At 35.7% G+C, this 14008-nt stretch overlaps 2 protein-coding genes across 7 annotated transcripts in view; one reads left to right on the forward strand and one right to left on the reverse strand.

Annotated features, from left to right (window-relative positions):
- LOC113038752 (mitotic-spindle organizing protein 2) overlaps positions 1-14008 on the forward strand; it is a 1160083-nt gene that overhangs the window by 129228 nt on the left and 1016847 nt on the right. The window lies entirely within an intron of this gene.
- LOC113038726 (FYN-binding protein 1-like) lies at positions 293-13688 on the reverse strand. 5 transcript variants are annotated; one of them, XM_026196357.1, is made up of 19 exons: positions 13423-13688; positions 7927-8863; positions 6855-6984; positions 6699-6742; positions 4387-4400; positions 4262-4308; positions 3961-4084; positions 3700-3859; positions 3446-3572; positions 2925-2944; positions 2721-2790; positions 2451-2531; positions 2048-2088; positions 1895-1955; positions 1660-1759; positions 1420-1573; positions 1308-1341; positions 1175-1203; positions 293-1043 (listed from the first exon to the last, which is right to left on the reverse strand). In XM_026196357.1, the coding sequence occupies exons 1-19, from the start codon at positions 13423-13425 to the stop codon at positions 1021-1023; spliced, it is 2199 nt and encodes a 732-aa protein (XP_026052142.1). In that variant the 5' UTR covers positions 13426-13688; the 3' UTR covers positions 293-1020. The 5 variants fall into 5 exon arrangements, with proteins under 5 accessions (XP_026052142.1, XP_026052141.1, XP_026052140.1 ...); XM_026196356.1 differs by lacking the exon at positions 13423-13688 and adding an exon at positions 9913-10017 and having other exon boundaries at positions 2057-2088; XM_026196355.1 differs by lacking the exon at positions 13423-13688 and adding an exon at positions 9913-10017.

A 14008-nucleotide genomic window follows, 5' to 3' on the forward strand; every position in this document is an offset into this window, starting at 1 on the left:
GAATTAAGCTAAACCCTAAACATACCCTTACAGTAATGGAAATACAGTAATCGTGTTATATTCGCGGTAGTAGCTGGAAGGGATACAGTTACAGGAAACCAACTATAAATCATTTTTTCTATTAGATTTTTTTTTTTTTTTACAGTCTACACCTAAACCTACCCTTACAGTAATGCAGATACATTAAATATTGTTGTTCAGCGTGAGAAAAAGGACGCAATATTGATGTGTTCGTGCGCAGTAAACCCTGGTAGGGAAATCTGACATGTAGGATAAAACATCACCAGCGGCCTTGTAATAGCAAGTAACTTTATTATTATTAAATAAGAAAAAAAATATTACACAAAATGCTACTCAGGCCCTACACTACAAAATTAAAACAATTAATTCTACTTCACAAATCGAAAAACATTCATGCATCCACAAATCCCCCTCATTAACAAATAGACACAAAAACTGATATATTCACCATAATACAATGCCACAGATAGGCCGAATTATTTTCCACACAAATTTTGATCAAATTTTTTCTTCATAAATCAAGTGAACAGAGATGTAAACATTGTTCAGTCAATGTAATTAGCATGCTGCATTAAAAATTGGTGCAAATGTGTACATTTATCAGCAAGTGATAAAAAAAGTTCAGTCTTTTGCAGTGTAATATTTACAAAAATGCAAGTAACAGAAAATCGAAACTGGTTACAAAATACTGCCTTTTTCTCAGGAACCAAAATGCGTCTTAGAATTAGTTTCAGCTTGAATTATCAAACGCATGACAGGAAAAAGAAAGTGGAAATCTTTGGAAACCTGTATTTGGAGGCCAATTTGGGTAAGAAGCCATTTATTTTTACTGAGGCAAGGTAAGTATGATATCATGATGGCACTAGGCTGTTTATTTCAACCTAATACTACAAGTGTCTATACAATAAATATACTCAACATCAACAACCAAGAAGACAATAAGAGCCAGAAATAATAAGCTGCACCAGAAGATGAAGATGAGATGATGGTGTGAGGTCTTCAGTCATTGTCATAGATGCAGTCTGTAAAAGTGTTAAATGATTATTTTATCTGTTTAATTATTATAATTTTTACATTGCATTACATTATCTAGTAGGAGAATTAATATTTGACATTTTCACGTAATGTTCAGGTTAATGAATCTGCTACGTACCATCTCCAATGTCATCATAGACCTCATCACTAAAATAAAAAAGTAAACAGTTTAGTTTTGCATATTCACACATTGACAAAACAGTTTACAAAAAAAAATAAAAATTTGTAAAAAATCTTTCAGAGTAGCTTACTCTGTTTGGATGTTGATGGCTAAGACATATCCAACTGTAAAGCAAATTTTACAGTGTCATCATTACTAATGCTTGTCCTGGTGTAGGTCACGTCTCATGTGATGTCACTTACATTTGCCATCCTTGTTCCTACAGATGAATTTGTCAGGGTCAGATTTGCTGATGACATCCACAGTCTCCCCAGCTTGTACAGCCAGGTCTTTCCCACTCCCCTTCTTACTGGTGGCAATGGTTGCTTGATGAAGCACCTGAATCTCACCATCGTACTGGTAAAGTAAACGCCAAATTGTTTGCTTATAAATTCAAGCAAGAAAGCACACAGCATAATCCCATACTGTTATTTAATACGCACCTTAAACTTTTTTCTAAATTCCTTTTCTTCTTTCTCAAACTTTTTTTGCTTTTTTGGGTCCTCATGCACTTTGGTCCCCTTAGATATCATTTGAGGGAGGCTGCGATAATGAAAAATATCATTATCGTCATGACAGGCTGATTTAAATGTGCTAATATAGAGTTTTAAGTCTTAACATTGCATCATCCTGTTTCACATCATTAATGGGAAACCACTTAAAGTAAGACTTGTTTACCTGCTAGGTGATGGAGTGGCAGGGAATGAATCAACATCATCATATATGTCCTGGGAAGCGTCTGTGTTGAGAAGACATTTGAAGAGAAAAGAATTCCCGGTGGGTTTCATAGTTAATTGGAAGGTGTGGTATTGGAATAAAAATCATTTTTACCTTGATTACCTTCAGGTGTAAATTGTGGAGGGGGAGGAATGCTGAAACAGATTGTTAGAAGATAAATATTTGATCATTCAATAGGCAAAAGCCGCTTAACTGATTTAATTTAAAATAAGGCAAAATCAAGGGAGGTTGAAGTCTTGGGAAAAGGACACAGCAATATTAAATCATCAACATCTAGTAATGTTAGAAATGATTACAAAAGCATTAATAACAGGAGGCTCAGAAGAATTTCCTTGAAGGAGCTATTTGGCATTTTTCGCACAGATCGGCTTGGTTGTGAAATGAATCATTGATCAGGTTGGTTTGTTAGAACAAATGGTTGCAGTTGTAAATGCAGTTGTGATTGGAAATCAAGGAGTTACATTGTCTGATTACATCTTACGAATGTAAAAATTACTCGTTATGGTGGACTTGGCTTTTTCTTTTGAGCATTTCCAAGAAGTTGCGTGGTTTTAAGAGAGACCTGGGATCTCCAGTGCTATGGTTTCAGAGGAATGTAGTATGGGTGAGACAGACAGATCAATACAAGTGGCCAAAACACAGTAACAATCCCAGAAATACAGGCACACACATACGGTATAATGTACACAGTACACACATATCATATCATATCATATCATATCATATCATATCATATCATATCATATTATATTATATTTGTTCATACCTGATTGGATTAGGATTGGAGTCGGGTATATCATCATATAAATCATCATCTGGTGGTGGAGGTAGAACAACTGTAAACAGCAGAGGGCAGACTTGTTCAAGTATCATCTCTCAAAATGAGGCCGTTTCATTTACAGTTACTACTTGAAGTATTAAACCTTACAGTCAGTTAGTTGGAAAAATGATTAGTTGTATTAAAACTTACCCCGCTGCCCATTCATATTCCTGAAATATGAAAGAGAAAAATACATTCTTGGTAACACTTCAGTATAGGGACCAATTCTGACTATTAATTAGTTACTTATTAGCATGCCTATTATCAACATATTGGCTGTTTATTAGTGCTTATATTCTGCATGACCATATTCTACATCTCTAATCATACCAATACCTAAACTTAACAACTACCTTACTAATTATTAATAAGTAGCAAATTAGTTTATTGAGGCACAAGTCGTAGTTAATAGTTTGTTAATAGCGATAATTGGAGATTAAAATGAAGTGTGACCGAATTCTCATATAAATCCGAAAAGCAGTATTTGCTGTGTAACTTCTAATTAAACGTTCTTAACTTTTTAGACTGGACTAGAGACTAGAAAAGTGGTTAAAGTGGCATCCAGATCAAATCTGCCTTTTCACATTGTAAGTTATTTGTAGAAAAAAAAAAAAAAAAATTGGCTGCAATTCTGCAGAATCAATTTGAATGTGAAAGTTACAGGTCCTTACAATTGTTCGTCCATAGCTTCTACGTCATCGTACACTTCTTCATTTGCCATGCTATGAGGAAGAGACAGGCCTTTATTCTTCAAGACGCTGAAGTCAATCTCGACCATTTCCGTTTTGACATAGCCATCTGAAATATAGAGAAATAACAAATTAATCTCGTCTCAGGAAATAAGAAATCAGTTACCAGTTCACATCAAATATATATATTATCATCATAATTTTTCGTTGTTGTTGTTGATAGTGTTTATTCTTACATGATCCATCTTGACTCCGGCCCAGCCATTTACCCTCTGGATTGTCAGTGATTCGCATGATATCAACCGAGTCGCCCTTCTTAATGGAAAGGTCATATTTCCCCCCCTTACAGTCAGCTTTAGCTTTTACCTGATGCATAACCTGCAGGGGTGGTGTAATCTGAAGAAAGAACAAACCAGGAAAACAAATCACCATGAACCAGTAGAGTAAACCTCAATAATTACTTGTTGTGTAATAAGTGCTAAACATATATTACTTACTTTAAACTTCTTAATTGCATCTTTTTCTTTTTTCTCCCGTTCTTTCTGATTTTTCAGATTCTGATTCTGAATTGCAAGTTCTTTTTCTGGCTTTTTCTGAGGCTGACTTGTCTCAACAGCGGACCTGTGGTAAAGCGAACCATTTATTAGCACAAAACACAAGTAAACACTACAGAACATGAAAATAACCATCTGAATATTGGCAGCTAAAATTGTTTGTATCGCTCTTTTCCAGGTGGTTGAGGTGACAGCTATACCTCACCGACAGTGTAAGCAATAATAGAAACTTAAAATGTCTTACCTACTATCATCAAGATCCTCATATATCTCATCGTCACTTCCACTTCCCTAAAAGAGGTGAGACATGAGACAGTCCACCACAAACTTTCCCAAAAATACATTTTATGCCTTCACTATGTTTCTTACCTCGGCTTTCTGGCCTATAATGATAAAATGTGAGAAAAAAGTATTTAAAATTAGATTACATAAGTTGTTGAGTTTTTGTCAATTTGACATATATTTGTATATTTATATCATAATCATGTCTTTAATTGTGCATTCCAAGGAATATCAATCAAACTGCAGTTGGGTGGTTTTGATAACTAATGATAACTTAAGAAATAAGTAATAAGTAATGATAACTTAAAAACAGGTAACTTATAAATATAAACTTCATTGAAAGTATGTTTTCTTATATATTAGAAGTTTGTTTTATAGCTCCAACAGTATTTAAATTTTTTTGGCAAAAGCTGATAACACATTTCATGTATCAGAGTAAAAAAAAAACACTTGTTTAATCTTTGTAATCTCATCATCTTAAAGTTTAGATGCCTGACAGCTTTGATGCTTGCTCGTCTTTTCAAAGTGACTGGCAGTCTTGTCATCTGACCTTAATACAGTGTACTGATTCACTAAATTAGACTTATCGGCTTCTGTTCACAAAGAGCAAAGGTGCTTTTCAGCTTCTGCAGTAACAGTAAACATGAACTAGCTATGCCTTGAAAGTTGACAATACCGGATTTTTGGCAAAATGTGTTTAGGGTTCAGATTGCGCTATATGTGGAGAATAATGCACGGCACTCAGTTCATTTTTGGGGGGAATAAATTACATTTAAAGGGGGGGTGAAATGCTATTTCATGCATACTGAGTTTTTTTACACTGTTAAAGAATTGGATTCCCATGCTAAACATGGACAAAGTTTCAAAAATTAAGTTGTACGTTTGAAGGAGTATTTCTGTTCCAAAAATACTCCTTCCGGTTTGTCACAAGTTTCGGAAAGTTTTTTTAGAGTATGGCTCTGTGTGACTTTAGATGGAGCGGAATTTCCTTATATGGGTCCTAAGGCACGTCTGCCGGAAGAGCGCGCGCTCCCGTATAGCAGAGCACTTAGAGCACAACAGACTTCAGTGATCAGAGCGAGAGCGTCGCGAAATGTCACAAAAGAAGTGTGTTTTTGGTTGCCAGGGCAAGACAACCCTGCACAGATTACCTAAAGAGAAACAGCAGTAAGGGACAAGTGGATGGAGTTTATTTTTACAGAGCATCAACGGAGTTGTGCAAGTGTTTGTGTTTGTTCCCTGCATTTCGAAGATGCTTGTTTTACAAACAAGGCCCAGTTTGACGCCGGATTTGCACATCGTTTATTTCTTAAGGATAATGCAGTCCCAAAGAAAAAGGGTCACGATCGTGTGTTGGAACCGCAGGCGGTGAGTAAAACTGCTTCAAATATCTCTGTGTTGTTAACTTAGCTATCGGCGCGTAAGCACATCAAGTAAACAACATGCGATGTTGTCATCAAACTGCACAAGTAAAACTTCTTCAAATATCTCTGTGTTTTAACTTAGCTATCGGCGCGTAAGCACATCAGGTAAACAACATGCGATGTTGTCATCAAACTGCACTTTCCACATGTACAGCTTAAAAAAAAAAAAAAAAAAGACGACAAAGTGGACCCTAGTCATTTTCCAAAACCGCTAAGCAAATATATACAGTTTCAGTACATACCACAAAGAGACGTCGTCGCTGATGCTGCTCTTGTTAAATTTCAGCCTCTGGATCTGATTCTGGATCATAAATATACGCTGAATCTGACTGTTAGCCATGGTTTGTTTTGGATGGTTTTGTCCTCACGGTAATGTCACAGCTCCCAAACGCTCTCAACGCAAAAGCCTACTGGCGCTCGTGATTCTTTAGCTCCGCCCACACGTCACGCCTCCAGCCGGTCGTGTTTTTCCGGGACAAATCGGTAAAGACTATCTTTCTCTTATGAATATAATAATACTAAAGACTTTTTGGAGATATGAAGGATGCAGTACTACTCTATAGGTACTCAAGATTAACAGGATATTGAGTGAAAACGAGCATTTCACCCCCCCTTTAAGGATTATTAAAAAAAGAAAACAGTTATTTTAATATTGGGCTCAAATTGCTGAACAATATTGATGAAGCAACTGTTTACAATACAACAATGGAGCACATGCTGCTGAGGTGAAGGGCGTTACGTTTAGACGCACACTCTCTGGTTTAGCGAAACACAACACACTGGGCCAGTTAACCAATCTGAACCCATTGTGTATTTTCTAAAAGTCATCTGCGCATTTATAGGAGAAGGGTGAGAGCGGTGTGAAAAGGTCAATTATGTGTAAAAAGTCACTCACAGCCACCCTTTTAAATTTTCACTGTATTTTTAAATGCAGTGTTGTGAGTATGGATTTGTTAGTGAATATATAGGTCTTACCCATTCTAAAGGAATCTACATCATCATAATTTTCATCTTGAATTCTGCAGACAGATAAAAGGTTGTGAATTATCACCAAATTCAGACGCTAAAGGAATTGTCATCAACTGAATCATTCGGTCACAGTGCTAAGTGAGGCAGTTCTGCGGTACTCACACAGGACCTGGATGTCGTGGTGGCAGGTTGGGACGTGAGGGTTGAGAGGACAGGGGTGGAGGTGGCTGAGTACTGGGGTGAGAGGTCGGTGGGGGAGGGGGAGGGGGGGTTACATTCTTTGGTCCTGGACCTGCAAGAAAATAGTTAACCTCATGACCAGTTCACCCACAATGTCAATTCTGTCATCATTTACTCACACTCATGTCATACCTTTTCATACCTGTATGACTCTCTTAGCCTTTCAGAACTCAAAGAACCCTAATGACTTACTACATATGGACAAAAACACTCTTTGAAATGTATACTTTGGTGTTCCACAGAAGAAAGAAAGTCATGCTGGTTTGATTCAACATGGCGTAAGAATTGTTTGGGGGAACGGAAGTTTCACACGGTGCTAAGGGCAAGACCTGGTCCTATACAGGATCCCACCATTATCACAAGTTAAAAATATAAGCTATCTCTAAAACTATGTTCCTATTTTAAATTAGCTTCCCTGTTTTTTCACTGACTCAAGTGAAAAGAGAAACTCAGATGAGGAAGTTAGCTCAGCGCATGCAGGAAATCTTGAATTTCCAATATTTTGTTATTGCTGTTCGATACCACATGCACTTGAATGTTCCTATCATGATTGGTGCACTCTGATGCCAGTTCACATGCTAATAATGTATTGTGTGTTACTAACTAACTAAAGTTTAAAGACAAGTATGTTGCACGGTGTCAAAGTGCATAAATTAAACAGTCATGTGATGTTCCTCATTTGGTCTTAAATTACTGACTAAGATATGCAGCTGCTCACAGTTTCTCATCTTTATGGCTTTATGGTGTTTATTATATTGTGCAGGCTTTCTAACGGTCTCAGAGAAAAGCAGAGCAGTCACAAAGAAAACCCACGGAAACCACTTTGGCACAAAGTCTACTCTGCTGTGCTTGTGAATGAGAAGTTGCTGTTTTGCGTACACAGTCTTTCTGGCTTTGATGTGGCTGATGATGTGCTTACTGCTTATTGTTTTGTTATCTTAGGTGCTGCCATACAGAAAGCTTGTGCATTTTGTGCTAGACAGGCATTACTCACTCTCTGTTGTAGCCTCTGAGCCCTTCTTGAACTTCTCAAGGTTGACTTTGGGCGGTCTGTTGGGTTTGGTAGGAGCATTGCCCAAAGCATAGGTATTAGGTAAAGGTTTTTTCTTGGGCACCGAAGGATCATCGTTGGCTTGCTGCATAGGAGGTCCAGTTGATTTTCTTGGGACGTTGGGTTTATTAAACGCTACAGGCTTTGAGACTGACTCATTAGCACTTGGCATTTTAGCACCTTCTTTAACGCCTTCCTCTGCTTTGATGAAGCTATTTTTAACGCGGAAACTTGACGGTTTCACATTAGATACTGAGGAAGGTGTTGCAGCAGACTCAACATTGCTGCTGTCCTCCGGCTGCTGACGTAGCATAGATATGGAGCTTTTTGGTTTGGGTGCTGCTGGCATTTTTGGAGGAGTGGGATTAGGGCTTGGGCTATTGTCTTCAGCTTTCGGGGCATCTTTGACCCATGGTGGTTTTGCAATAGGAGCCACTGGCTTTGGACTTGTTACCTTTGAATCATTTGCCATGATGCTTGAAGGCTTCTGTAGTGGTACCTTTGGGAATGGGACCTTTGGAGTCTCAGAGTCCTGGGACGAGTCTGGTGGTTTGGGTTTAACAGGAACCTTGAAGTTGACTTTGTTGTTATCTTGTGTGTTTTCAAACCTAGTCCCAAAAGCTTTTATCTTTGGAGGTTCGTGCATGTCTGGAGCGCTTCTAGCTGTGTTGACTGTGCTCTTAGGTTTTGGGGCAATTGAGGTAGTAGTTACTCCACCGGATAGGCTACTTTCAAGAACAGGCTTCTTAGTAGCCATCGCTGGGCCTGAAGACAAGGTGGCCTGGACAGGTGGTTTTGGACGAACACCTGGAGTCCCTTCCGTAGATGCTTTTCCAGTTTGGAAACGAGCCATGATAGCTTTTACATCTGACTTGTTGTCCTGCAAGTAAAGATTGAAAGTCAAATTTTGAGGAACCAAGACAAACCTGGGCAGAGTGTATACATCCGTATTTGTGCTCTCGGTAATCTGTGTTAGATTTTATCTGTTTGTGATTACTATTATATATCATAGGTTTTGTTACATTTAAATTTATGTATTTTATGACACTTTTATCCAAAGCGATTTACATTAAATTCTGAACATTTTTCAGTTCACTCCCTTGGATGCAAAAAACATGACCTTGGCACCATAAAAAGTGTTGTTTTGAGAGCAAAATCTTTTTAAAAAAATTATGAAGGAAGCAGATGAAAGAGCACCATCATGAGCACTACGAGCCAACGCTCTGACAAATATGATATTTGGACACACAGTTCTCATGGTTTGACCAAAACTAGTCTTTACTGCACTATCAGTTTGTCACTCAATTAAAATTGCATAGTTAGGTTGAGAAATAATGTTTTATAAAACTCTTTCAGAGTTTTCCTACCTATAGGCTTCTACAATTCATAACCAGGATAGACTACGATGAAGGGTTTTAATTTGGTGTGGACATCAATATTTCTTAAAAGCCTTTAAAAGAAACTAAAAAACGCATTGCTCATTGACAAACATATGAAGGATTGGTTGGCAAATTTAAAGCAAATACAATATAATCTGTCCAATTAAAAATATATTGAAAAATATATATTTATACAGAATATGAATAGTACTAGGAGTAATATAAGGAAATACCACAAACTTAACATTAAAGCAATGTAAAATACTAAACCTCAAGCTTAAATACATCCAATGTATGTCTTATGGGATGTGTGTTCGATTTAGGAATTTTGAATTAGGTTTATGTTAAGTTTATGTCAAGTGTATTTCTTTTGTTGTATTGAACTGTCAGTTCAGATTCTCTACAAATATTTATCAGATTTATGCTCATTACTTTGAATAGACCACCTGAACTGTCTGTCTTATAAATTGAGTAAAACATGTAAAAAAAACATGATATTTGACATTGAAGTCACATTGCAAGTTAAAGATATCTATAAAATATATTTTACCTCTGTTTCTGGGTCTTCAGTATAACTTGGCAAACTTGATTTCTCCATCAGAGCTGTTTGTATTCAACTACTGAACATGAGAACTGTCCGTTATCACACAGGAACTGAGAGCATTTATCAAACCAAACTAGCAGGAAGTTGAAATGCTCACTGTATGCATAGTATACAAAAGTATACTTTTTTTCTAACAGTATATATATATATATATAATTTGTAATAGATGTGTAGGCCACACTGAAATCCAGGTTACTGCAAATGAAATGTTATTTTAGAACCATAAAAATAACTTTAGTTTTAAAGCCCGTTTGTCCACTGGTTGTCATTCAAATTCCACGCAATTGGATGCAAATCTCTTTCTGTAAAAAAAAAAACTTCATTTATGTGTCTGCAATAAGTTCCCAATGTGTAACCTAGCTATTTTTTTCCTGCATGTCTCAAAGCTAAGTCTTTATTCTCACAGAAACACAATCCTCTGGGCCATTGTGAACATGTGTAGCGATACCAATCCATACATGAGAGACTCTGGACAACGAGTGTGACGCACCCTTTGTAACAAGTGTTTGAATCAGGACAAACCTCTCATCAGGAAGAGCTGATAAGCTCCGGACTACATTCTAATGTGACTGGCGTGACTCAGAGGTAGACACCGTGCTGTTGACTCACTGAGCAAAAAAGAGAAACATAAGTACAGGAACTAACATTGGTCAACCAATTACAATATCACTATGCTCTTGACACACAACAGCACTGCACAGTTTTCTCACAAGTTAATTTCAGTTGTTTGAAACCACCACTTCTGTATATTGATATACAGTAACACCTTTTTTATTTCTCAAATGTATAAATATATATCTTTGCGTTGCACCACCACGGTAACACACACGAAATTAATTGAATGTAATGAACGTAACTGAAATAAACAAAATAACCAATATAACAAAAACTTGCCAGTGTACATCACTGATTGAAACAAAAGTTTTTTTAAAGAAAAAGTCAACTTACAATTAATCATGTTAAGGTTTTTACTGCAGCATTTTTACAGTTTTCTCTGTAAAAAGTACCAACATATTTACAATGTCTTGCATCTTGTTGTTTTAGAAGTTGCATCTTGTTTAAGTTTGTTAGGTTTTAAATGGTAAGACCATAGACTGTTCAAAATGAAGACCAAAAATGATAGGTGTGCATGGTGACATTAGACTTTGCTCCATGCACATGCATGAGAAAATGGGAATGTGGAAATGTATATTTTGTGAACTCTCGTTGGAAATTATGGTAACAGTTTGAAATCTTAGCTCAACACAAAGAATTCAAAAGCTTTATTTATATTTTTAGGCAAGGCAAGGCAAGGCAAGTTTATTTCTATAGCACGTTTCGTACACAATGGTAATTCAAAATGCGTAACATAAAAGAAAGTAAAATAGTCATTTTTTTAATCCTTTATTTTATTTTTTTATGATTGATTATTATGTTATTTATGTAATAGAATTTAACTATTCTGTTTATCCTGTTGCCCATATTCGCTGTAGAGTTGTGTCAGGAATTATTTTGTATTATTATTAATATTATTTTGTATTATTATTAGTGCTGTCTAACGATTAATCACAATTAATCACTTCCAAAATAAAAGCTTTTGTTTACATAATATATTTGTGTTTACTGTGTATTGTTTTATGTAAGGACACACAGATATGGCATATATTTTGAAAATATTTTACATGTTTTTGCATGTATATATTTAAATTTATAAATACATTTAACATAAATGTAACATTTTTCTTAAATATAAACATGGATGTGTGTGTATTTATATATACATAAAATAAACAGTGCACACACATACATATATTATGTAAACAAAAACTTTTATTTTGGATGCGATTAATTGCGATTGCAATTGTTTGACAGCACTAATTATTTATTATTATAATTATGGCCTTTCTGATTAATCGACTCATCACTATACCAGTGTCTGGGGACCAAATAGGCTTATAATATATCATTTCTGGTTTAATTCGGACCCTGTTGTCGGATCTGAAGTAATTTTGCATGGTTAAATAATTTAAAGTGACCACTGCAAACACTAGTTTTAACATGTCCATATTTGAAGTGATGTGAATACACTTGATGAACTTGCACCAAAATTATCGAGACATCATTTGTTTGCAGATGCCAGTCGGACTGATACAGTAGTTTGTTGTCTATTGCAGTGAGATAACACAAAGATTATGTCTGTGTAATCTCAAACATGGCCTCAGGTTCTGTGCAACTTGACATCAAACGGCTATCATGAAAAAATCTGCCGTGCTCAAATGAAGTGAAGACCCAGGGTCAGAGGTAAATGTAATTTAGTTTATTATCAAAATAAGTGTATGTTTTTATGCAAGTGTTATTAAAGCAAACTGCATTGATTCGTAGTGCTCCAATAAATATCGATTTGTGATGTTTTGAAACTTTTTTTTTATTCCGATAATAAAATAGAAGTTTTTTCACAATTGCCATAGTATGTCTGAAACAAATAACTTAAAATGTAACATGTCTTGTGCTATTCCAGCATTCCTTTGTTTTTGTTTATTGCAAAATTAGTTTTTAACATCCACTAAATACAGAACCGGATAAATACAGAACCCATTTTATTTATTTATGGCCATTAATACTAACAACAGCTGTACTGATCAAGGCTCCCGAAATGTAAAGCAGTCTCACAAAAAGTTCATAGTTCCGTTCTTTGGATAGATGATTTGTGTTATGAGTTTTGAATATGACACCTTGCACGTGTTAACACGTGCTGAACAAAGAGCCAATGGATAGTCAGTGTGTATATCTCAGATGGTTATGGAGAACTTCAGAGGACCATGAGAAGGTGATTTGGGAGATCCCACATTGTGCCTGTGATGCAATCTAAAACAGGTGTTCTATTGTAGTTTCACTTTGTTAATGTGGTATTATTAGCTGAATCTGAATGGTTTGTGGGTCCACAAAGAGCAAAACCAGATATAAAATTAAACTGTTCTGTGGCACAGTCTATCTGTAGTTTAAAAGAGTGAGGTAAGGTGCATCAAGGCAATGAAAGCAGATGGTAAAGGAATTCAAGAGAAACTTAAGTCTTTGTTCTGATGAAGAGGAACCGAGTTGTGTCGTGAAGCAAAAACTGACCAAACATTACACAATCTTTTTTGTTTTACTCAATCTAATTTTGCAAAATACAAATCCCCTTAACATTCCCCAGATGAACTTTTCAAAATGTAAATTCCAGTGAAATTTTGTAACAGAAGCAACATTTAATTTAATAGCAGATTATTTTCTGCAGATTATTTGACCTTTTACTGATCTAACAAATAAAGTCAGTTATAATTAAAAATGCTTGAAAGATCATTTACGCACAGAAAAACTCCTGCACCCGTTTCATACCAAACGTTTCTCTGAACCAGTATCTCTCTTAAACTGCAATAAAGTTAGACACCAGTTAATACTATGTAACAATTCAGGGATGAAACCAGAAAGTGCACTCACCATGGTGGTAGAGCCAAAAAAAGATCCTCTCCCAGATGTTCACATGGACTGCTAGCTCACAACCGGACTGATGAATGTGTTTCTGTTTCTGCTTTAGTTTATTTGTGACTGTAAATGCCTGCCCACTCCTGGCTACTTCCTCTATCTGCTGGCAGACCGCTGCACTGTCATCACAGGAAGTCATATCTCTCTCCTCATCAAATCTATTTGCTTATCCCATACTGCACAATTGCTCTTTCTATAGTCATGTACAGTATGCATCCCTTTTCAGAATGATGACTGGATATGAACTTTTGATTGAAATTTTTGCATTATTATTTGAACCCTCACTGTTGACAGGAGTAATATTAATGTTCACAACATAATATATATACTGTGTGTGTGTGTATATATATATATATATATATATATATATATATATATATATATATATATATATATATATACATATATATATATACATATATATATATATATATATATATATATATATATATATATAGCAATGATGCATTAAATGAATAAATAAATCTAATTATTAAAAAATAATTAGATTTCAAAATAAACGTTGATCTTTCCATTCATC

This window comes from Carassius auratus, chromosome 21 (genome assembly GCF_003368295.1).
Source record: "Carassius auratus strain Wakin chromosome 21, ASM336829v1, whole genome shotgun sequence".
Taxonomy (NCBI): Eukaryota; Metazoa; Chordata; class Actinopteri; order Cypriniformes; family Cyprinidae; genus Carassius; species Carassius auratus.

Bases quoted from the DNA above. Each gene is read 5' to 3' on its own strand.
- LOC113038726 (XM_026196355.1), bottom strand. From the start codon at position 9,960: ATGGAGAAATCAAGTTTGCCAAGTTATACTGAAGACCCAGAAACAGAG. The intron at 3,860-3,960 runs GTAAGTAATATA...TTCTTTCTTCAG, and splicing joins ATGCAATTAAGAAGTTTAAA to ATTACACCACCCCTGCAGGT. The intron at 2,532-2,720 runs GTATGAACAAAT...CTGAAACCATAG, and splicing joins TCCAATCCTAATCCAATCAG to CACTGGAGATCCCAGGTCTC.